General features: G+C 41.0%; 1 protein-coding gene across 2 annotated transcripts in view; it reads right to left on the reverse strand.

Moving 5' to 3' along the window:
- The window catches only part of usp46 (ubiquitin specific peptidase 46), a 75,553-nt gene that overhangs the window by 18,571 nt on the left and 31,022 nt on the right, over positions 1-25,960 (reverse strand). For both annotated transcript variants that reach the window (XM_020528013.2, XM_020528012.2), the window contains 5 exons: positions 10,213-10,426; positions 7,324-7,553; positions 3,982-4,058; positions 1,621-1,704; positions 690-887 (listed from right to left, as the gene is read on the reverse strand). In XM_020528013.2, coding sequence (XP_020383602.1) covers positions 690-887; positions 1,621-1,704; positions 3,982-4,058; positions 7,324-7,553; positions 10,213-10,426 — 803 coding nt within the window. The remainder of the gene's footprint in view (positions 1-689; positions 888-1,620; positions 1,705-3,981; positions 4,059-7,323; positions 7,554-10,212; positions 10,427-25,960) is intronic.

Raw genomic sequence — 25,960 nt, forward strand, 5'->3', positions numbered from 1 at the left:
GTTGTGGAAGGTCCATATTCAGCACATTCGAGACAGAATTCATAGGATTCTGGAGACTTATGACAATATAGGATATGTGTGTGTTTTGAAAAATTGCCTTGAGATGACTATCACCATGATTGTGAATGGCAGGGTAGTTTGATGGGCTGAATGACCAACTACTGTTCCTATATTCCATTCGCAATATGGTGATACTGCACACATCTGACTATACCCACTCTCCTCACCATAACCTTCTTCATCTCTGATCCCCAAGTACTGCAACCTGGCCAGGCAGTAGAGAAACATCAAGATAATGAAGACAACAGCACATCACTTGATTTCATATTCACTGCTACCAGCTCAGTTACTAACCACGTCTGCGTCTAAAGAGAATAGATTAAAATTAGGATCTGCCTCATTGAAGCAACTGGCACAGAGCACTAAAGCCAGCGCAGAAGGCAAGCATAATACAGGTGTCATGTCTCTGGAGAGACTTCCCAGTTCAGACTCAGATGAAGACTTCAGTGGAACATAATGCAGAAGAACAGCAACAGTTATGCACATTGGAATAGTATAAAATGCATGAAATGTGTCAAAGTGAAAAACGTGAAGGTTGAAGTCTATTCCCTTCCTTTACAAGAATATAATAAGGCTGTTCTAAGAACTGGTTCAGGTAGTGCTAGTGAAAAATCTTTCTTGAAACAAACCTGCCACAGTGAACAACAACTGCCACCAGATCATACATGCGGTCCAAATTAATAGCATCGCCTGATGTATTAAACAGTCTCAACTCCAGCGGAAACACTACTCTGTAAGAGAGTTTTGTGTATCGATGTAATTGTTCCATGTATTTGAACCGCTTCAAATGTAATGCGAGGATCATGGGTAGCTTCTTGACACACATTCTGTTGAAGAAAGACAAAATCAGTATGTAGGCGGTTTAGACAATAAAATGCAAACATACTGGTGGTTACCAGATGGTCTTTTAAAAAAGTCATCCAGTCAAGATAACAATTTAATTTAGAGGCTGAAAGTAAGAATAACTAATTTCAAAGCTATCCAAAAAAATGTGGACGATTAAGTTGCAGAAATCAAATTAAGAAGTGTTCTTCCATTAAGAAATTTTGAATCCAGTTTCAGTGGATGATCAATGAGGCCTTTGCAGCAACATGGTGCAAATGCATACAGAGTAATATAGCAAATAACAGGAAAAAAAAACACTTTCATTAATTCACATGTTACTCATCCAGGTGAATCTCAAAGTAATGCCATGGATCAAAAAATATTGTAAAAACTGAAATGTGAAAGTAATATTCACAAACAGCAAGTATACTTCCAAATGATCAATTTTATGCAGAGTCTGTGACAACACTATATAAAAATACAGGTTCTGGATTACCAACAAATAATAATCATTTGATTCCTACATCCTATTAGTTTAATATATTTATACTTCCAATTGTTCTAATCAATCAATACCTGGCACTGGTTAAGTACAACCAAGCAATTGAGTTTGTTTGGCACTTTTGTCATAAAAATTTAAAAATTGATTCAGAACAAAAGATATCCATATTAAAGAGATATGTAATCTCAAAATTTGGAGTTACAACGCTAAATTACACTTGCTTATATGCTCACCTTTTCTGAGCTTCCTGTTTACTGCAACATGTTTCACAATAATATTTGTGTTCACTGCACAGTGTTTCTGTGTTGCTGAAATCTCTACAAATTAAAGTTATAAAAATATTATGTACAGTGCAGAAATGATTATAAAACAGTGAAGAAATCATAATTAATTGAATTTTGCAAAACAAAAAATAAATAAAAATAAATCTATAACCGGAAGATTCAACTACAATAGAGAAATTGAAAAACCTGAAAACTACACTTGGGATTTGAAATAGAAGATCTGCAAGTAGATTTTTTTTTAAAAAAGTTGGCAAGTTACCACACTGACACAAATACAGGCACAATACCTTCACACATGGACTGCAGCTGACAACAACCTTCTCAAGGGCAACCAGATTGGGCAATAAATGCTGGCCTGGCCAGCAATACCCCTGTGCAATGAGTGGATTAAAAATACAAACGCAAGAAGTTATGAAGAACTTCTACAGCACATTGGTCCAGCACCACGCTTCAGGAAGGATGTGAAGGCTTTAGAGAGACTGCAATAAGAGTATGAGATGGTTTTACTGGCAAGGAACTTGATTACATGGATAAATCAGAAAAGCTGGAATTGCTTTCCTTACAGGAGAGAATTTCCTTACAGTGGAAATTTGATCATGTGTGGTCTGGACAGAGTAGAAACAAAACTGTTGAGATTGGTGGAAGGTTGAGAACTAGAAGACAGATATAAAGCAAGTGGCAAAAGAACCAAAAAGAGGGGGGAAAAAATTAATCATGAGTGTTATGATCTGGAATGTACAGCTTGAGAGTTAAATGGATGCAAATTCAGATGTGGTTTTCAAAAGAGAATTTGATTAACACCTGAAGGCAGAATGCACAAATCAACAGGGAAAGAAAGAAAAAAAGAGCAGGAGTAGAGAGGGTCAGAGTTTGGAGTGGGTCTAGCTGAACTGTTCTTGCAGCCAGCTGGCACGGACACAACAACAGAATGGCGTTCTTCCATTTCAGAGAGAATACTGCACATAGTGCCACCTGCACTAAGAGGCTGGAAACAGGATTCACATGCATGAAACAAAACACTGGCATGATCCTGACCTTTCACAAAAATCTGATGGGGCCGAGTAAAGGCACCAAATGGAAGTCAAGCATTTTTCAATTGGGAATTGAAAGAATAGAAAAAAGTAAACAGTTTTCCATTCTACTATTAGGTCCTAGCCTCATCTCATTGTACCCAGAATATATTTTCAGCAGGATGTAGGGAAAGGAAAAGAAACAGGAGAAACAATACTTGTACAGTTCTACCTCTTCCAGGAATATTTTACAAAATGAAATACTGCAGATACTGAACAACAGAAATAAAAACAAAAATAAACAAACTAGAAATACATCAGAAATCTGTAACCACGAGGGTGCTGGAAGCAGAAACAATAATTTCAAAAGTTTGGGGGGTGGGGTGGGGTGGGGCAGGGTGGGGCAGCCAACATGGACTTGATGGGCTGAACAGTCTCCTTCTGTTCCATAAATAACAAGGGAAGGGCATGTAATTAAGCAGGGTGGTGGTATACCTGAACCCTTGCCAGATTACTGCCTGTCATAATTAAGTTCTGGATAGGAGGGAAAAAAAAAATTTAATCAACATTTCTGCACGCCTTCAACTGGGCTAATAATTACCAATTAAGGGGCAACTAAATGGAAGAGTGTTAAAGATACATTCAAAATTTGTTTTAATTAATAATTCTGCAGATCTATGAAATTCTTTTCCATATTCACTAATCTAATTTTATTGCATCTCTATACAGTCAAAGAGAATACTACAGTTCAAAGTTTTTTTTATTATCATGAGGTAAGTAAAGTTTTGAAAATTAAGCTGTTTTATTCATTGCTCACAATTCCTATTCGGCACCCTTGCTTAATAGCTTGCAGCCTCAAATATCTGCATTGTCAAAATGGCTAGTGTTCTTCATTTGAAGAGATCAGTAGAACACAAGACAATTGCCAATGAATACTTTAATAATAGGAATTATTCGCCCAGAAACTTGCTATCCCAACTTGCTCCATACTTGAAGTTATATGTTATTTCATAGGAAAGTGAAGGTTTACCGATAGCAACAGTAATTAAGCACAAGGAAAGGTAACTGGAACCAATCCGAGTCAAACAGGGGCATCCCCTTCAGAATGAGGGATTCAGGTTTCGTATTAGTTTATCTTGCTTCCGCAAGGAAATGCTTGTAAAACCAAAACGAGAAAAGGGAGAAATGTCCCCCCACTTAAATTGAGCCTGCAGTGGCAGGCTTTGAGTACAGATTATTGGTGTAAAACAAAAAAGTTTATGTATACAATTCTTCAGATACCAATCTGATCACTACTTACCTGAGGCAATGTGTAATTGATGTGTTCTGTTCCACATCAACTGAAAGATCAAGAAAATCTTCATCTTTGCTGCTAACCTGTGAAATTTTGTAGTTACAAAGTAAAATTATATTAAACTGTACTTGACTTTGGCAGTACGGGTGCTCAATATAAAAACAAGGAAATCATGCAAAACTTTACATATCTGATTAGATCAAAAGCTAGAGTATAGCGTAAGATTCTGGGAGCCACTCGAAGAATGGCGACTTGGCCTAAGAGAGGGTGCTTAGTGTTTCTGGGATGACAATATTACATTGCCTCCCTCATGCCGGGGTTAAGAATGGCTTGGTGCAACTGCAGGATATTCTGAAGAGGGAGTGATTGTGGTACAGTGGTATTAGTTAACAAAGATGATTTTTTTTTAAACAAAGTGATGAGGTCCTAAAAGCACAGTTTAGGGAGTTAGGGCATAATTTGAAAAGTAGGACCTAACAAGTTAGTAATCTCAGGATTACTAGCACTGCCACATGCTTGTGACAGTAGAAATAATAGGATATACCAGTTGGCAAATTGTTGGAATGCATTGAGGAAGTCACAATGGGACATTTACAAAGTTAAAACGCAATACATCAGAATCTGCATGGTTTTATGAAAGGTAAATTACGTTTGACCAATTTGCCAGAGTTCTTCAAAGATGTAACCAGAGTGGATAGTGGAGGCTTTGTCTACGATATCTGGTTTTCCAGGAGACATCTGAAAAGGTGCCGCACGAAAGTTTAATAAACGAGGCAGGATCACATGAAATTAGGGGTGATATATTAGCTGGTACCTAGGACTGACTAACCAACAGAAAGCAGGAAGTCGGCATAAATGGGTCTTTTCTGATTGGCAAGCTGTAACAAGGCTCAGTCCTCAGGCACCAACTATTTACAGCTTACATTAGTGGCATGTTACATCTTTGAAGAACATTGGAAAATTAGTCAAACACAATTTACACTCCATTAAACCATGCTGTACAAGACACTGGCAAGGCCACATTTGGAGTACTGTAGACAATCTGGTTGCCCTGCTATTGGAAGGATGTTATTAAACTAGAAAGCATACAAATGATTTACAAGCATGTTAACTAGATTGTAAGGTTTGAATTATAATGAGAGGCTGTATAGGCTGGGAGATTTTCCCCCGGAATGAGAAGGCTGAGGGTTGACCTTATTGAGGTTTATAAAATCATGAAGGACATAGATAAGGCGAATAGCCAAAGTCTTTCCCCAAAACTTAAGGTTTGAGAGGAATAATTTAAAAGGATCCTGAGGGGCCACTTTTTCCACAGAGGGTGGTGCTTATATGGAAAGTGCTGTCAGAGGAAGTGATAGAGGTGGGTACAATTGTAACATTTGGAAGATATTTAGAAGACATTTGAACAGATACACCGATAGTAAAGGTTTAGAAGGATATGGGCCAAATGCAGGCAAATGGGACTAGTTCAGTTTAGGAAACCTGGTTGGCATGGACGAGTTGGGTTGAAGGGCCTGTTTCCATGGTGTATAACTCTATAACTTGGATGAAGGGATAGAATGTATTACAGACGACACTAAAATAGATGGGAAAGTGAGTTGCAATGAAGAAATAAGAAATTTACAAATGGATATGGCAGGTGGAGTTTAATGTCAATGAGTGAGAGGTTATTTATTTTGGTCAGAAGACTAAAAAGGCAGCTTATTATTTAAATGGAAAAAAGCTTAAATGCTTCACTACAGAAGAATCTGGGCATCCTCATGCACAAGTCACAGAAAATTACTATGAGGTGTAACTGCATCTGGTTTTACTACGTACAGCTTTGGTCCCATTACTTGAGGAAGGATGTAACTCCGGTGAAGACTACGCAGAAGATTCACTAAATTAAATCCAGACATAAAAGGCTTGTTTCGAGGAGAGATTGGTCAATTTGGCCTATAGTTTAGAAGAATAAGAGGAGATCTAATTGGGGTATACAGGGTACTAAAGGTGATTTTGAAATCGACATACAGCTGATGTTTCTCCTTGTGGGGCAATCTAGAACAAGAAGTCATAGTTTTAGGCTAAGGATTGGCAGATTTGAAACAAAGATGAGGAGGAATTACTTTTCTCAAACAACCATAAATGCGTGGAATTCACTACTCCAATGTGGTGGATGCCAGGACACTGAATAAATTTGAGAAGGAGATATGATTTTAGTTAGTGATTGGTTAAAGCGTTATAGGGAGCAGACAGAAAAGGGGAGTCGAAACTGAAATCAGCCATGATCTTATTAAATGACAGAGCAGGCTGAAGGGGCTCAAATGCCTACTCCTGCTCTAGTTCTTGTGAATAGATGACTGCAGAAACGATGTAGGAGGGAAGGTTTCTGATTCCTAAGACATTGGGACCAGCTGTGGGAAAAATGGAATTTGTACAAGCTGGATGGGTTGCACTGTAACAGAAAGATGACCAGTATCCTTGCAGTGTCTTTTGCTTTGGAGGAGGGTTAATGTACAAAGGGTCTTCATGTCCCTATACACTGAAAGCAAGCATGCAGGTAAAGCACAGTTAGGAAGGCAAACGGTATGTTGGTTATTATTGCAAGAGGTATGAGTACAAAGTGTTTTACAGGTCTTTGTTGTGGCCATTCTTGGAGTAGTGTGCATAGTTTTGGTCTCCTTATCCAACAGAAGCATATATTACATTCCCTCTATGGCAAGAAGATTCATCAGACCAAGTCCTGCGAAGGCAGGTTTGTCATAGGAGGAGAGGTCGGGGCAACTGGGCCGTATTCACTCAAGTTTGGATGAAAGAGAAAAGGGATTTCATTGAAACAAAATTCTGACAAAGGATGGAAAGACTCGATGCACGGATGATTTTTACCAGACGATCCAGAACAAGGGGTCACGGTCTCAGGGTACACAGTAGGCCATTGCAAACTGAGGCAAGGAGAAATATCTTTACTCAGAGGGTGGTAAACCTGTGGACCTCTCAACTACAGAAATCTATGCAGGTCGATTCACTGCATATATGTTTAAGACGACAATAGATTTCTAGAGGAAAAACATGTCATGAGAGATAGGAGAAGATGGCACGAAGATAGAGGATCAGTGACGATCGCGTTGAAATGTGGAGTCGGCTCAGTGGCCTACTCTGAATTTTCTGTTTCCAGGTTTACTCAAATTCTGTACTACCAAATGACTAAAATTAGTACACAAGAAGACACAGACCAGAGTGGAGACGAAAAGAAAACAACACCTTTCTCCTCCCCTCTTCTCCAAGATGGAATGAAGCAACGAAGCAGTATTGAGAAACAGCCAATACGACAGCCGCAAAATGATCTTAAAAAAAAAACACTTTACATACCGTTTCGCAGTTCAGGCATCGTGTCTCATTAGTGAGTGTTCCTTGAAAGATCTCATGCACCCAGGTCGGTTCAGGCTTACTGTTCTCTTCTATTTCATTTGCATTTCCATTCTTCAACTTCCCATTCTGTTTCTCTTGCTTCTTTTCCTCCTGCAAGATGTCAGCGATGGTGTTCAATAGGTAGTTCAGAAACTCATGTGCATCTTGTTGCATGTAGTTATCAAACAAGTCTATGATTAAAAGGAAAATAAACATGACTAACTTTTGAAGGGCTTATAGTTTACAGAGCAAGAGAAAGTACTATTACAGTAATGTAGTAAGGACCTCATCACATGACCTTCCTTCCCCCATACCATATAAAAGACCTGACTTCATATACTGGTAGTGTAAAGTAAATTTTAATTTTCTATAATGATAAAAAGAAATCCTTTTCCCAATAAGTATGTTTGAGTGAAAAGTATGTATGACATGTTATGGAATAGGAACTACAAGTAAAAAATTGAGCCTTAAGATTCAGGTCTACATAGTCTATTCTAGCATTAACTGATCCACCCAGGTTAAAGCGATTAGAAAAATCAATCTGAAGATTTTTCACAAAGATAGCCCAATACATTTGCTTCAGTCTTTTTGCAAATCAATAATATCTTTTGTATGCTGGATTTTATACCATAAGCAATGTTAAGTTAATTTCTGTACTATTAGCGCTTGATTTTTTAAATTTGAAAATGCAATATGATAATGATATCAAGAAGTGTGTTTGGAGGAGTTATTGTGTTGCCAACACATTGATCGGCATGTTCATTAGCTTTCTTTCAAAAGAAGTGAGAAGCTTATGTTTCGATAACGTAATCATTCATTCACTTCAACAATCCACTGATAGAGAACCCAAGGGACTGAGGAATCAGTATTCAGTCCAGGGAGCAGCTTACTATGGGCAGACTACTACTACCTATTTTCTGCAATGTTGAAAATGCAAGACAAAAAGGAAGGTAAACCGCCAATGTTGAGTTTGCACCAAAAGACTACACTAGTCCCACTTTCCAGCACTTGGCACATAGCCTTGAGAATTATAACATTTCAAGTGCTTATCAAGTACTTGTCCAAAGGGAAAAAAAAATTTCAGCAGGTCTGGCAGCCTGCGTGGAGACAAAGAGTTAACAGTTTGTATCCAGTGACCCTTCTTCAGTACTGATTGTAGCTGTGTGTGCGCGCACGTGCATAGACAGTAAACAATAGGTGGAGATGGACTCCAGCGAGACAGAACAGCAATTGCATAGACAAAGAAATGGATAAAGGCCAACCTATGTAAAACATTAGTTGCTAATTGGGAGCATTAGTGGCTGACAACGGGCTGTTTGTGTTAGCAGCCCACGCGATGGCAATGTCTGGAGTGTGGGAAGAAAAACAGAAGTTGCTGGAAAAGCTCAGCAGGTCTGGTAGCATCTGTGAAGAAAAGAAAGAAAAAAAAAAAAGTTAACATTTCAGGTCCAGCGACCCTTCCTCAGGCCTGTTCTGGTTTTTATTCGAGAGTGGATGTGGGGCACGGATATTGGAGATAGTGCTCAGACCCCAAAAATGATTGAACTCTATATTCAATACTGAAGGTTGCAGGGTACCCAAGCAGAAAATGAGATACTGTTCTTACAGCTTGCGCTGAGCTTCACTGGAGACAACAGCAGACCCAAGACAGCGATGTTAGCCAGAAAACATGATTATGTTAAGTGGCAAGCAAAAAGGAAGCTCATGGTCATGTTTGTGACAGAAAGGGGCCTCAGTTATGCCTCTGTGGGGTACTTGGAACATTCCTTGTTCCAGTCCTACTTTGGCCTTCACCCACAATTCTTTCCCCAGTACAATAAGAACATTGGTGTTGCTTCCATCTCATCCAGATTTGAGAAAATTTATCAATTTCACTTCCAATTTCGGCCCTGCTATCAACTTCACCTGGTTGGTTGATCTGACTCCTCCCTTTCCTTCTTCCGATATTTGTTTCTATTTCTGGAGATAGGCTGGCCATCAATATACATGACAAGCTCACCGATTCCCACAGTTACCTGGATTATACATCCTCATACCTCACTTCCTTTAAACACTCCATTCTATTCTCCCAGTTTCTCCATCTCCATCGCATCTGTTCTGATGCCACCTTCTATAAGAGTGCCTCCAAAATGTCTACCTTTTTCCTCAACCAAGGAATTCCCCATTCTTCCACCCCTCATCCTCTCCTAGGGTCTGCAGAAGGGTCCCGACCCAAAACGTCAACTTTCCTGCTCCTCTGATGCTGCCTGGCCCGCTGTGCTCCTCCAGCTCCACACTGTTATGGGTCCAGCATTAGCAGTTCTTACTATCCCTTCATAGAGAAACTGCTCCATCCCAGGCAGTATCAAATACAAAGCTCATTTATGCTTTTGTTTCTTTTGTCAAGCTATTGCAATTGTTACATGCAGCAGTAATTATCATCCTTTGTTAGCTAGCTCAAACGGTAATCCAGTGCAAGAGTTAATTTGTACAACTCTGTAGAGTTATAACTGGACATAAACTGAATGAAGATGCCAAAAAACAAAACTGACTTTTCTTGAAATTTGCCACATTATCCAATTGCTGTGCTCGAGTGATGAATATCAATTATCTACAATATTGCACAGTATATTTCTTCTGATATGCAACAACTGTTTTTGTGTTGGACAGGAAGATATCTAAATGTTTTGACTAAACAAAACTAGAGGATTTTCTTGAAATAGGCTAAAATGTCTACATGAATACTCGCATTATAAATCACACAATGTGTCTCTTAAAAACTTTGAAACGGATTAATTTGAGTCAGAAAGAAAAGCAAAACTTGCAGCAATAAAACATTCAAAGCAAATAAGTTCTCACTGCATTACTCACCATTCTCTTTACGTAGCCTAGAAATGAATTTCTTGGGAGGAATCACACCAACTTTTTTCTTCTGGGTGGCAATGCTATGGAACAGGTCTGCCAAACAGGTCAACAGATTTTCCTTCTTCTTCTGTTGTGCCTTGTATGCAAGTACATTTTCCCGAAATGGTCGACAGAAGTAGAGAGCTTGCAGCACAGAGTTACAATAGCAGGTGTTTCCAAACTAGCACAGTAAAAAGGACAGGGGGCATTTAGATAATTTGTTACAACCATTAAAAAGCAATAGTATTCCTCAAATAAAATACATTTTTCAGTCAACTTTAAAGTTGGAAATATTTGCTTAAAAAAGGTGATCAAGGATCCCACAAATTATTACATCACAAGTATACTTCATAACGTACTATAGTTGGAAGCCACAAGTTTTCAATACAACTGATTGCTTTGAAGTCACAGCTGACCAAAATCATATTGTACATAATTAGTTGGTAAAGAAATCTTCTTAACCAAAAATAATCAACTCTAAGTACCATCTATTATTGAATCACTGAACAATCTGACCAAACCTGCAAATTATATTTACCAAACTTGCAAAATTTCTGATCATTTTATCTTAGCAAGATTTTATTCTTAAACCAACAAGATACAGTAATGGTGTACAAAGCCAATCACTGCATATGCTGGAAATCTGAAGTCTGGCCCCCTCTTCAGACAGTATTTGATTGTGATTATGGTATATTTTTGAATCTCCTCTGGCCCCAACTTTTGTTTCTTCATTTATCCCACAGCCATCTCCTTTTGTCTTGTACCTTTGCTATTTAAATGTCTCCCGCTTTCCTCTCCCATCAAATTTCCTCCTCCTTTTTCCTGCCTTTGTAGTTGCTTAGCATTTGTTACATTTCTAACATTTTGAAAAAGCCATCATTCAACCTTAAACGGTGCTACATAACCTGCTGAGCACGTCCGATATTTTCTGCAAGATTAATGGAAAGTGGCCTGGTACATGTAAATTTAGTCTTTATTCAGAAAAATAGCTAAATCTGTTATTTACTGTGTGACAAGTATTCTGGTGTAACACAGCCATCTTTCAACATGGTATTAAAACACCACAGGTCCCAAGCATAGTAAATATCAACTGGTAAATTTGTTTCTTTGTTCATTTTCATGGGATGCATACGTTACTGGCAAGGCCAGCATTTGCTGTCCATCCACAAATGCCTTAGTAACGAAAAGCTTCCCACACATTTTGGAGTGCACATAAGAATTAACCACATTAAAGGAAGCTGGAGTTACATGTTAGTCCTGTTAAGGATGGCAAACTTCCTTTCCCAAAAAGGGCTTAGACAACAATTGCTGACAGTTTTGTAGCCACCATTTCTGAAACTAGCTTTCAATTTCAGATTTTCATCATCTAAATTTAAAAACTTACCAACTGTTTTAATGGATACCCTCAGAGCAATAATCAGCTTGTTTAGATTATTGGTCCAGCCCCATCTCCCCCTGTTTTATAGGATGAAACACTAGAGAATACAGTATCTACTAGATTGCACAGATAAGGTTAGTACAATCTGACAGAAATCAACTGATCAGCTCAAAAGACTGAGAAATCAAATCAAAGACCACACAATTACTTGTAATTAAAAAGTTCAATTTACTTGAGAAAACTAAAAACATTTAGCTCACCCGTTGTTTTAATGTGATGGCTGAGGTTTTATCGCCTTAGTAAGCCTTCCAATATCTACTAGCAAAGATTTTGCTACTCACAACTGTCATTTCAAATTCTCATGTTAACCTGAAACACAGGCAGTTCTTTGCCAGGGTAAGTTTTAAAAAGAATTCAGAACAGTGATGCAATTCTCAAGTCTCCAAGTTTGGAAAGTCAGTGGCACCTACATCAAGTCTACAGAACTCTGGCAGAGATGGGTTACAGTATGTGACCTTCCTGCTGGGACAAAAATATTTAATTCCAGTTCTTCCATTTTTAGGTCTTGGAGTTGCATGCAAAATTTCTGAAGTACGTTTGCACACTTCTGGCATACTCCCGATGTTATAAGCTCTCGTCTCTGAAGGGTAGGAAAATACACTGTGTTCCCCTTTTGCCGCATTTGCCTAAGCATTAATTTGGCTTCAAATTATTCCACATTTAAAGAAAGAACCTGGTTAGGCCCTTGCAATTTGACACTGAACTCAAACAGACACGATATGATGTTGACCATGAATACACAGTCACCTTTGCTCAGTCCCAGGCTCTCTTCCTCTGAAAATTTTCACTTCATTCCGGAGTTCATAAAATTGCTTCAACATACTCCCTCGGGTGAACCATTCCACTTCACAATGGCGAATCAACAAACTCTAATTCAAGGTCTTTTGGTAATGCTTTAAACTGGGGACTGTTTAAAGTTTTGTTTACTTGAAAGTTAATGCTTGATACTCCTTCCAACATTATGTATGCACACAATGTATGTTGATGAGTAAAGCAGTGACACAATAAAATAACTCAAGATCAAGGTTGAGGCTATTCATTTCCTAATTCATTACAGCAGCTAAACTCATCCGAGACCTAAGCATTGTTGGAGCTCCAAGAACGACCACCTGATTTTCTCAAGTGAAAACAGAAACCCATGCACTGACGTAATCATTAAAATAACACAGCATTTTGTGCATCATGCACTGCTGTTAAAAAGTAAGCAAATGCCCTCACATCTCCAAATCTGTGATTCCATGTTCATCAGTTGGTCTATACTTAACATAAAACAGTACAACACAGGGACAGGCCCTTCACAATGCCAACCACAATGTCATCATTTCTTAATCTGTTGTCTCATTAAACAGCCAGAGAGTAGAATTTGAAATCAGCCCCAAAATCTTTCAGAAATGTTTCAATGTCTCAAAATGGTCCTGAAAGTGAAGCTCACACTAAAATAATGCACGTTTCTCTGCAGCCAGTAAATCTGAGCTCACAATGATGCACATCTTCACAAACTCTCCCCCTGAACTTAAGGTCTCCATTCTTTTGCAATGTGTGCAATTACTACAACTGGCTTGACAAATATACTGGACCTCATTACAGCCTTGATTTAAAGGTGAACAAAAGAGCTGAACTCTACAGACAAAGGTGAGAATGACTGCCTTTGACATCAAGGTCACATGTGATCAAAGTCCAAAGCAAAATTGGAGTCAATGTGGATCAGACAGATAACCCTACACTGGTTGGAATCATTCCGGACACAAAGGACAAGGGAAGATAGTTCTGGTTGTTGTAGATCAGTCATTCCAGCTTTAGGACAGTCTTGCAGGAGTTCTTCAAGGTAGTGTCTTAGGCCCAACCATCTTCAGCCCCTTCATCAATGACCATCCTTCCATCATAAAGTGAGAAATGAGGATGTTCACTGATTGTAGGGTATTAAGCACAATTCAAGACTCCTCAGATATTGAAGAAATCTGTGTCCAAATGAAGCAAGATCTGGACAATATCCAGGTTTGAGCTGACAAGTGGCAAGTAACACAGGCCAAACAATGACTACAGATTTTTAGAATAGACCGTAAAATGTAGAATTAGGCCACTTGGCGCATTGAGTCTGCTCCACCATTTGATCATGGCTAGTATGTTCCTCAAAGCAAATTTCCTGGTTTCTCCTTGTAACACTTGATCCCCTTACTGATCAAGAACCTATCAATGTCTTAAATACACTGAATAATTTGGCCTCCACAATCCTGTGTGGCAAGGAGTACCACCGATTCATCACCCTCTGGCTGAAGAAACTCCTCATCTCAGTTCTAAAGGGTCATCCTCTCACTCGGAGGCTGTGCCCTAAAGTCTTAGTCTCTCCTACTAGTGGAAACATTTGCTCCATGTCCATTCTATTCAGGCCTGTCAGTACTCTGTAATGAGATCCCTCCCTCCCATCCTTCTAAACTATCGAGTCCAGACCCAGAGTCTTCAAATTGTTCTTCATATGACAAGCTCTTCAACACTGGGATCCTTCTTGGAAACCTCTTCTAGGCCCCCTCCAAGGTCAGCACATCCTTCCTTAGATACAGGGCCCAAAACTCTAATATTCCAAACGCAATTTGATCAGAGCTTTATATAGCCTCAGCAGTACATTTTAGCTCTTGCATTCTAGACCTCTTGAAATGAATGCCAACACTGCATTTTTCCTTCCTAATTGCCAACTGAAACTGCATGTTAAACTTAGGAGCCCTAGTTCAGCATTCTTTTTAATACTGTGTGCTTCAGATATCTGAGGCCTTTCCCCAATTAGAAAAGTCTATTCCTCTATTCTTCCTACCAAAGTGCATAACCTCAGAATTTTGCAGTATAGAATTTTGGATGTTTACAATAGGAGGCCATTCAATCCATCGTGTCTCTATTGGCTCCCAAAAGAGCTAACCAGCTAGTCCAATTCTCCAGCGCTATCTCCATAGTCCTCTAAATTCATAACTTAGAAATCTGCGTTCAGCTCTCTTTTGAAACCTCCGACAGAATCCACTTCCACCAAACCCCCAGGCGGTGCATTCCAAATCCTAACAACTCCGCGTAAAGAAGTTTGTCCTCATCTCACTCCTAACTCACTTGCTGACAGTGTTGAAGTTGTGATACCTAGTTACTGACATATCAACTAGTGGAAACAAATATTCTTCTTAACCTCTAAATCTTCTCTGTTACAAAGAAAATAAGCCCAATTTCTTACATCTCTCCTTGTATCCAAAATCCCTCATTCTTTGCATCATTCTAGTAAATCGCCTTTGCACTCTCTCCAGGACTTTAATACCCTTCCTTAAAGAAGGTCCATAGAACTGAAGACAATATTCCAAATCTGGTCTGACTACTGCTTTGTAGAGGTATTGCATCACTTCCTTGCTTTTAATGTTCTATACCTCTATTTATAAACCCAAGGAGCCTACAGACCTTCTCATAACTGTTAGAATTTGCCCTAATAACTGAGAATTATACGTGTGAACAGAGGTCCTCTGCTCCCGTACTCCCTCAAAGTTATATCCTTGAGCCTGTATTGTCTCTCCATATTTCTTCTACCAAAATGCATAACCTCATTTCTTTGCATTGAAATTCATCTGCCAGGTGTCTGCACATTTGGCCAACTTGTCAATGTCCCTCTGAATCCTCACAATTCACTACTCTCCCTACCTTACCATCTGCAGATTGAGATTTTTGCTCTCAACACCAGTCTAAGTAGTTTACGTATATCAGAAAAAGTAGGGTCCGAACACCAATCCCTGGGGAACATCACTTTCAATTAGTCTCCAATCTGAGAAATACCCATTGATACCTACCCTCTATTTCCTACCTTTTAGACAACTTGTAACCACTGCTGCCAAGGATCTCAGTCCTAAACATTTCTAATATTTTAGCCAAACTGCCACATGGCACCGTATCAAATACTTCGATAGTCCAAACGTACAACCATCCATAGCACTCCCTCATTCATTGCCTGTCATCTCAAAAGAACTCAATTAAATTTGTCAGGCATGAGCTGTTGACTATCTGCTATTAACTTACTTTTCTTTAAATGTAGAATCCACACAGTTCAGAAAGAGGCTATTCGGCCCATTGAGTCTGCACTGACCATCGGCAGAACATTCCACCCAGACCCAGCCCTATAACCTTGCATTTACCAAGGCTAATCCACCCAGCCTGCATATGCCTGGACACTACAGACAATTTAGCACAGCCAATCCACCTAACCTGCACATCTCTGGGCTGTGGGAGGAAACCACAGCATCCAGCAGAAACCCACACAGACACAAAGAGACCATGCAGACTCCACAGAGACAGACAGTCACCCAAGGCTGGAATCGAACTCAGGTCCCTGACGCTGAGGCTGCAGTGCTAACCACTGAGCCACCCTTGCATTTAAGGAATTTTATGCTGTAAAATATAGATATTTACTTTATCCTATATTACAGCCTCCATCAGTTTTCCCACTATTGATGTCAAGCCGACAGATTTACACAGTTTTCTGGGTTTTCCTTTGGCCCTTTCTAAAGGAGTGTGTCACATTTGCAAATCTTCAGTCCCAAGACTAATCCTGCATTCAGGGAGTCCTGGGAAACTTCTGTCAATTTGCTCCCTTACCTCTCTCAGCAATCTAGGAAACATCCCATCCAGGCCTGGCAATTTCTCTACCTGGAGTGCTACCAGCCTTTTTAAGCACCTCATCTTTATCTACACTATGTTCCTCAGTTGCTCAACACCTGCATTTTCAACTGGGCCATTGTCACCATCTAAGTTTGGTAAAGATAGAAGCAAAATATTCATTTAGTATCTGTGCTATAACCTTTGCTTCAGTAAGCAGCTTACCCGGCTTATTCCTTATGGGCCCCATTCTATCCTTTACTAATCTTTCACTGTTAATATGTTTGAAGAACATTTCATTATTTGTTTTAGCAGAGCCTACCATCCTTTTCTCATGCTTTCTCTTAGCCTGCCTTTTTCCAGCCTTCGCCTCTCTCCTGCATTTCAAATACTCTTCCTGATTTCTAACGCTATTATTGTTCTGGTAAGCATCATATGCCTCCTTTTTCTTCCTTATTTTCTTACCAATATCCTTAGTCATTCAGGGCTATCTAGCTTTGGTTACCCAAAAATCCCCTCTCATGGGCAAGTACCCTATTCATCTCTTTTGAAGTTCTCCCTTTTTTCATTCATTGGTAATGCATTTTGGTGGATAAACAATCAACACACTACAGTTCAAATTTCAGACCTTTAAAATCTGCCCACTTCCAGTGTAGGCCTGTAATCATTGAATGATTTTTATCCTTTTACAATTTAATATTGAACCTTACTATGTGATGATCGCTCTTTTCCAAATGCTCCTCCACTCTGACCTTCTCCACTTGGCCTGCCTCATTTTCTAGGACCAGGTCCAGTTCCTTCTCTGGTATGGCTGGAAATATACAGTTGCAGAACATTCTCCTGCATACATTGCAGGAATTTCTTGCCTTTTGTGCCCCACACTCTACCCTTGGGTAATTGAGATCACCAATTATCACAGCCCTAATTGTCCTGCAGATTTCCATAATCTGCCAACAAATACTCTCTACGTATCTTCCTCACTATTTAGAGGTCTATAATAAACCTGCAACAAGATCACCACTCCCTTCCCGTTTCTCATCTTTAACCATATAGATTCTAATTCAGGAACTGCACCTCATTTAAGGGCAACAATACAATCTTTGACCAAGACTGCCACACTTCCTCCCTTTTCACCGATCCTGTTTCTACTAAAAGCCTTATAAAACCTGGGATGTTCAACATTCAGTCCTGTTCTGGCTCGAACCACATTTCTGTCAATGCTATTATGTCCCATCCTGCTGCAATTTATGCTTCTGGTTTCCCAATTTTGTTCACTGCACTGTAATCCATGCATTTTACAGACATATAATTTAACCCTGCCCACATCTCTTTTTTGCCCATTGGAAGGTGATCATTTCTTTGTTTACTGTCAACACTCAAGCCTTCTCTCACTTCCTTTCCCCCAATCCCCATCCTCTTTTGCCCTTGCTGGTATTTCCAAAACTAGGCCATTAGTCAAACAACCCCCACCCTGCTTTAAGTTTAATCTACCCACACTGCACCATTTACACTCAGCCAGGCGATTAGCTCCCTTTCTGTTCAGATGAAGCTTCTTTCTTCTGAACACAGTTTTCTCCTTTCCCAAAAGCAATTTCAATGTCCTAAAAACCTAACTGCCCACCCCACCCCCACACACACACCCCCCCACACTATTCCTCAAGTCACACATTTACCTCCCTGATCTACCTTTGTCTAAAACTGACCAATAAAATATAATCAACCTCAACTGACACTCAATGGCATTACTATCACCATTCAATTATGGCCATAGCTTGTCATCCAACTCAGTATCCTATTCCCGCTTTAGCCCCATAACCTCTGGTTCCCTTTAATGTCCAAGGCCCATCACATCTGCACCAGCTCGTCTCTTGGTGCTTTTTATTTTATATCGTTGAGAAAACAGAATTGACCTAAATTACGGGCTGCAACCCTCCAGCGGGCACATGCCTCTACACGCTAGTAGACGTTCTTTCCATTGACAAGTGCTCTACTGCATTTCCTCGTGATGATACTTGGAAATTTAAGCTTCAAAGAAATATGAAGGAGGTTTTCTTCAATTATTTCACAAGATGTGCACATCACTGGCCAGGCCAGCACTTGCTGATCATCCTTAATTCCACCCTTGAGAAGGTGGTGGTGAGCTACCTTCTTTAACTGTAGCCCTTAGGGTATAAGAACAATCCACACTGTGCTTTGAGGAGAGTTCTAGAATTTTGACCTAGCAATGATTCAGAAGGGAACATACAGTTAGTGGCTGTCACATGTGTTTACTGCCTTTGTTCTTCAATGTGATAGAAGTAGCAGTTTTGGACATGGTTGTCAAAAGAACTTTGGTAAGTTCCTGTAGGGGCATCTTGCAGATTGTGCACAGACCTACCATTATGCATCACTGGTGAATGTTTTTAAAGGGCCAAAAACAGAAATAGCTGGAAAATTTCAGCAGGTCTGACTGTGGACAGAAAGCAGAGTTAACTTTTCAGGTCCAGTGATCCTTCTTCGAGCTGCCCTTTGGGTTCTTTTCTTTAATGCTTTTAAAAGGGGGTGGACTGCATGTGAATGAAGCAAAGACAGAAATTGCTGGAAAAACTCAGGTCTGGCAGTATCTGTGGAGAGAAAGCACAGTCAACATTTCCGCCCCATCAACCATTCTTCAGAACTGCCAATGAAGCATGTTGCTTTGACCTGATGGGGTCGAGCTCGAGTATTGTTGCTGCTGCAATCATCTGTGCAGGTAGACATGATTCACCCTTGAAAATTGTACCTTATAGATGGCCCAAATGTTTTTTCTCCATCAGCTGATGATTTGTTTGCCAAATTCTCAACCTTTGACCTGCTCCTGTAGCTACAGTATTTATCCAATTGGTCCAGTTCAGTTTCTGCTGAATGGTAACTTGCAAGATTCTGACTGTGGGAGACTCTGCAATGTTAATGGCCGTTGAATGCCATAGGGACAAATGTTAGATTCTCTTTGGAGATGGTCACTCGACCACTGTGTGGCAAGTAACATTCATCCCACACATCAAAGGCCTCTGTCATCCAGGTCTTGCTGCATGTGACTTGATATTGGAGGTGCTGAGTGCATTGTGTGAACACCCCCACTTCTGATCTAATCGAGTGATTTTTCACTCCATCAGTTAAAGATGGTCAGACCCAGGACAGCACCCCGAGGAATTCCAGCAGTGATGCCCTTGGACCAAGATAACTGACCTCCAACAAGCGCAATTTTTTTTGTTGCTAAGTATGACACTAATCCATGGAGAGTTTCCAGGATTCCCAGAGACTCCAATTTTAGCATAGCTTCTCAATGCCACTCAGTTAAACTCCAGCTTCATGTCCAGACAGTCACACTCAATTCACCTTTACACTTCAGCTCTTTTGTCTACGTTTACAAAAGGCTGTAATGAGGTCAGGAGCTGAACGTCCCGGTGTGACCCAAACTAAGCATCATTAAACAAGTTATTGGTGTTTTTATTAAGGCGTGACAATTGTATATACTTTAACAGCATTTATTATATACCTTGAATTGGAGCTGGTGATTATGGTGGTTCAAGGGCAGCACGGTGGCTCAGTGGCTAGCACTGCTGCCTCATGGCGCCAGGGACCCAAATTCAATCCCACCCTTGGGCGATTGACTGCGTGGGTTTCCTCCCACAGTCCAAAGATGTGCAGGGTAGGTGAATTGGCCATGTTAAATTGCCCAGTGTCCAGGGATGTTTAGGTTAGGTGGGTTAGACTTGTGAAATGCAGGGGTAGGGGAATGGGCCTGGGTGGGATGCTCTTCGGAGGGGAGGTGTGGAGTTGTTGGGCTGAATGGCCTGTTCCCACACTGTAGGGATTCTATGATTCTATGACCTTGAATTGGAGCTGGTGGTATGAGAGGTTTGGTCTGTGACTCTGAGGGGGTTTAATAATTGTATTTATTTCTATTTGCAATACAACACAAGATGGAAGCTAATGGGAATATATTTACATTGGGAGAATTTTTACGAGTGAATAAAGTAAAAGATATGCATAGGCCTAGAGTTTACAAGGTCTAATCGATATTTGTTACTGTTGATTAAGGGAACATCTACAGCTTGAACCAAGTTTTTGCATTTAACTTTGGCAGCTTTGCAGAAGTCTAGACGCAGCTGAATGTGAAAAACATTTGCTCCTGCCAAAAATGAAATTAAGAGTGGTTACTAAATGTTACTTCACTTGTAGCACTTGCATTTGTAAGTTCCAGACCAGAAGCGTTTGGTTACAACGCTGATGGAACTCTTTAAAGCTAAACTCGGTTGCTCCAGGAAGAAATTTGCAGATTGTCAAGTTGGGGAATTTAAGCCACAGTTGAATTAAGCCCCAAAAATGTGGAAGAGATGGGAATACATCTCAGTGCACTCTGACAACGAAGGCCATCAATTTAACTGGACAACTTCACCATCCTAGCTCAAGCCAACCGCAGGAGCCATGGGAATGCCTTCAGCAGTTTCATGTCATATGGAATAACTAATTATTTGAAGACTGCACGGAACGGTGGCTCAGTGGTTAGCACTGCTGCCTCACAGCACTAGGGACCAGGGCTCAATTCCACCCTCTGGCGATTGTGCATACTCCTCAAACATTCTCCCAGTGTCTGCGTGGGTTTTCTCCGGGTACTCCCGTTTCCTCCCACAGTCCAAAGATGTGCAGGTGGATTGGCCATGCGAAATTGCCCATAGTGTCCAGGGATGTGTAGCTTAGATGGATTATAGGGGGATGGGTCTGGGTAAGATGCTCCAAGGGTCATTGTGGACCCAGGCCAAAGGGCCTGTTTCCACACTGTAGGGATTCTATTACTGATGCTGCAGACCTCTGGAGTGGCTGACGGGGCAGCACTGTTAAATTGGAAGTTATTTCTCTCTATCTTCCCCAACATTGCATTGCTGAGGATAGTTGTTTAATCATTCACCACCATTCATAACTGAATGTGGCTAATTTATAGAACTTAGGTCTGATCCATTTCTTGTGGAATTGTTTAGAGCTATAGCATTCTGCCTCCTCTTTTTGACATGAAAGTACTTCTGTGTTTCAATTTCACCTGACTGACACCATTTTTAGGCATGCCTGTTGCTGATTTTGGCCTCCTGCACTCTTCAATAAATCAGGGCTTATTTACCACCAAACCAAGGAATCAAGTGAAGAATATGTTGAGCCAGGTGGTTACAGATTACAGTTGAACAATTCTGCTGAAGGTTTACATCATTTTATAGATACCCAGCTGAGTTAAGCCCATTGGAAACAGCAACAGAAGTGGACTGTTCAGCTCCTCAAGCCTGCTCCATCACTCCTCAGGTCCACTTTACTGTTACCATCCCACACCATCACCCCCACCATAATCCTAGATTCCCCTCCTAACCAAGAATCTTAGTTTTAAATATACTCAAGGTTTCTGCTCCACAGCTCTGTGGCAAAGAGTTCCAAAGACTCTCACCTTTTGAGAAAAAATTCCTCATCTTGGTCTGACAGTGGCATTCCTTAATTCAGAGACTATGCCCTCAGTTCCTAGACACTCCCAGAGAAGAAACATTTACACGGTCAAGCCCCTTAAGAATCCTATGTGTTTCCATGAGATCACTTCTCATTTTTCTAGATTCCAATGAGACCCAACCGGTTTAACCTTTGTTCATAAGATAATCCCTCCATCCCAAGCGAACCTTATCTGAACTGCTTCCAATGAAATGTCTTTCCTTATCTAAAGAGACCAAAACTGCAACTGTAAAATTGCAAGACTTCCTGACTCATACTCCAACCCCCTCAAAGTAAAGGGCAAACATTCCATTCATTCGACTTCCCGATTACCTGCTGCACCTGTGTGCTAGATGTGTGTTTTGTGCATAAATATCCCCAAGATTAAAAAGACAGGTAACATAAGAGTCTTTAGACTCATTGGAAATCCTCAGCGTACTGTGCACTGATGATGCCAAAACAGCATTCGAGGAACATCTTCAGTGGAAAATAAACAGACTCTCCTATACCAGTACTTAGTTTGGTATTGACTACCAGCATCAGGAAAGTAAATGACATGATCCAGAATGTTGCCATATTAAGAGCTTTGAGAATGTGATCATGGAGACTTAACAGCTTTTCTCATCTAGTGTCATGGACTAAAGGAGGTGGTGAATTGACCTATTTATGTTTCTACTCTATCTGCAAGAGATTATTTTAATGTTTCTTTATTTTTCTTGCTTTTCTCTTTCAAAGTAGGTTGTGATGTGCTCCCCAAAACTCTCAATTTGCGAAGTCTAATTGTTAAAAATGACCCATAACAAATTCTTTATGGTTTAAAAAGAACAGGGATGGTTTATTTATCACTTGAACCCAGAATTTTTTGGGAAACAAATAGGTATACATGGAGAAATATAAAAGGGTGGAAAAGAAGTTACAGTTCAGAATAACTTAGAAAGAGAAAATGGGCATGAATTCACATTAAATCAGAGAAATGTAAATTGGGCCTAGAGTTCAATAATTTGAGGGCCTTAAAACCTTTGCCCGTTCCCACCCCCACACCTGTCACGACAGGGGCATGTTTCACCACATACAACCAATTTTCACCCATTAATGGCCCCCAATATTAGCGATTTTCTTTCTCCCTGGCTTACTATTATTCATCCCTTCATCTGCACCACTGTTTCTCTTCTCCCACCCCTCTCTTCCGGGCTCCATTTCCACCTACCACACACTTCTTTCTTCCACCACCTTCCTTACTTCCAGATATGCACCACCTTTCCTAGCTACCACTAATTCTGAAGAAGGGTCACCAGACCCAAAACATGAACTCTGCTTTCTCTCCACAGATGCTGCCAGATCTGATTTCCTCCAGTTATTTTTATTTTTCTTTCTTTCAGATTTCCAGAATCCACAGCGCTTTGTTTTGTGGTAACATTTCATTACAATCTGATTATATCAGTACATTGAAGATCTTAAAATTATGACTACAAGTCACATTTTATCTGAAAGTTGACTGGAATCAACCCAGTGCATTTCCAAATATGTTGGATTACAATTTCCTGATTACGCTCAAAGCAGAAAGAAAATCCCCAAATCCCAGATGTCCTCGTTTCGAGGACCGCAACTTCCCCTCCACAGTGGGAGAAAATGCCCTCGACCAGATCGCTCGCGTTTCCCACAACTCCTCCCTCACACCCCCTCCCCACAACAACAACCAAAACAGAATCCCCCTCGTCCTCACGTACCACCCCATCAACCTCCGGATCCAACGCATCATTCTCCGGCACTTCCGCCACCTGCAATCTGACCTCACTACCAAAGACATTCTCTCCATGACTCCCTTGTCCGCTCCACACTCCCCACCACTTTTCCCTGCAACCGCAGGAAGTGGTACACCTGCCCCTACACTTCCACCAACATCTCCCCCCTCAGCCCCATCCCAGACCCCAAGAAAACGTTCCACATCAAACAGATGTTCACCTGCACATCTGCTAATGTGGTATACTGTATCCGCTTTTCCCGATGTGGCCTCCTCTACATTAGGGAAACCAAGCCAAGGCTCGGAGGCCGCTTTGTGGAACACCTACGCTCGGTTCGCGGCAAACGACTGCACCTCCCAGTCGCGAACCACTTCAACTCCCCCTCCCACTTCTTGGACGACATGTCCATCCTGGGCTTCCTCCAGTGCCACAACGATGCCACCCGAAGGTTGCAGGAACAGCACCTCATATTCCGCTTGGGAACCCTGCAGCCCAATGGTATCAGTGTGGACTTCACAAGCTTCAAAATCTCCCCACCCGCGACCGCATCCCAGAACTAGCCCAGGTCGTCCCCACCTCCCTAACCTGTCCATCCTTTCTCCCACCTATCCACTCTTCCCATCTCGACCCCTACCCCCCACCTCCTACCTACCAGCCTCATCCCTGTCTCCTTGACCTGTCAGTCTTCCCTGGACTGACCAACCCCCACCCACACTCACCTTTACTGGCTCCATTCCCGCCTCCTTGACCTGTCCGTCTCCTCTCCACCTATCTGCTTTTTAACCATCTTCCGTCTGCCTCCCCCTCTATTTCAGGATCCCCTTCCCCTCCCCCATTTCTGAAGAAGGGTCCAGACCCAAAACATCAGTTTTCCTGCTCCTCTGATGCTGCTTGGCCTGTGTTCATCCAGCTCTACATCTTGTTATCCCCAAATCTTCTCCAGATTTCAGAAAACCAAAAGAAAATGTTTCATTTACATTTTTCAACCATACTGTTTCATAATTTGTTTGTGTTGCAACTTCTATGCAAAATAATCAAAGCACATTATTGCTCTAGAAAAGTAGTGTTCCTTATTCCATACCAAGGATTCCCTTTTCCTTAAGCAATCCATCTCTTAAAATTTAGATCTTACCTAGCCTTCTGTCATTTATCTGCATTCTTCAAACTCACTGCTCTATTTAAAGAAGTTTCTCCTGCTTTTGCTTCCAAATCTCATTTCACGGTCCATTTATATTTGCTTGCATAGACCCCTTCATTTGGGAAACGCCGTTTCTGAATCCTACAGCACAGAGACAGGCCCTTCGGCCCAAACTGGTCCATGCCAACCAAAACATCCATCCACACTAACCCCATATGGGGTCTTGGCCCATATCCTTCTAAAAACTTTTCCTATCCATGTATTCATCCAAACGCCTTTTAAAAAATGTTGTTAATGAACCTGCCTCCACCACTTCCACTGGCAACTCATTCCATAAATGTGCCACCCTCCGTGTAAAAAAGTTGCCCCTCAGGTTCCCATGTGTTCTTCCCCCCCTTACTTTAAAAAGTGATGCCCTCTAGTCCTCGATTCCCCAACCCTGGGAAAAAGACCGAGTGCATTCACCCTATCCATGCCTTTCGTGATCTCATACACGTCTACAAGATACCCGCTCAGTTTTCTACACCCTAAAGAAAAACATCCTAGCTTGTCCAACCTGTCCCTATAACTCAGTCCCTTGAATCCTGGCAACATCCTTATCAATTTCTTCTGCACTCTTTCCAGTTTAACATCCTTCTTAATTGCATCCACTTTAACAGCAAGGTGGCCAAAACTGAACACAATACTCCAAGTGCAGCCTCACCAACGTCCTGTACAACTGCAACTTGACTTCCCAACTTCTTTTCTCAATACCCTGACTGATAAGAGCCAGTGCACTATAAGCCTTCTTCATTGCCCTGTCTACCTGTGACTCCACTTTCAGTGAACTGTGCACCTGAACTCCAAGGTCCCTCTCTTCCACTACACTCCTCAAGTCCCTACCACTCACCATGAAACTCCCACCTTGATTTGACTTTCCAAAATACAACACCTCACACTTATCTATATTAAAATCCATTTGCCATTTCTTGGCCCACTTCCTCAGCTGATCAAGATCCTGCTGCAATTTCTAATAAACTTCCTCATTGTCCATGATACCTCCTATTTTAGTGTCATCCACAAACTTACTAATCATGCCCTGTATATTCTCATCCAAATCATTGATATTAGATAACAAACAGCAATGGACCCAGCACCGACCCCCAAAGCACACCACTGGTCACAGGCCTCCAGTCCGATGAGCATCCTTCCACTATTACTCTCTGCTTCCTACCATCAAGCCAATTGTGTAACAACTTGCCAGCTCTCCCTGGATTCCATACGATCTAACCTTCCAGAGCAGCCTGCCATGTGGAACCT

The sequence above is a fragment of the Rhincodon typus genome, chromosome 1 (assembly GCF_021869965.1).
Source record: "Rhincodon typus isolate 14 chromosome 1, sRhiTyp1.1, whole genome shotgun sequence".
NCBI lineage: Eukaryota > Metazoa > Chordata > Chondrichthyes > Orectolobiformes > Rhincodontidae > Rhincodon > Rhincodon typus.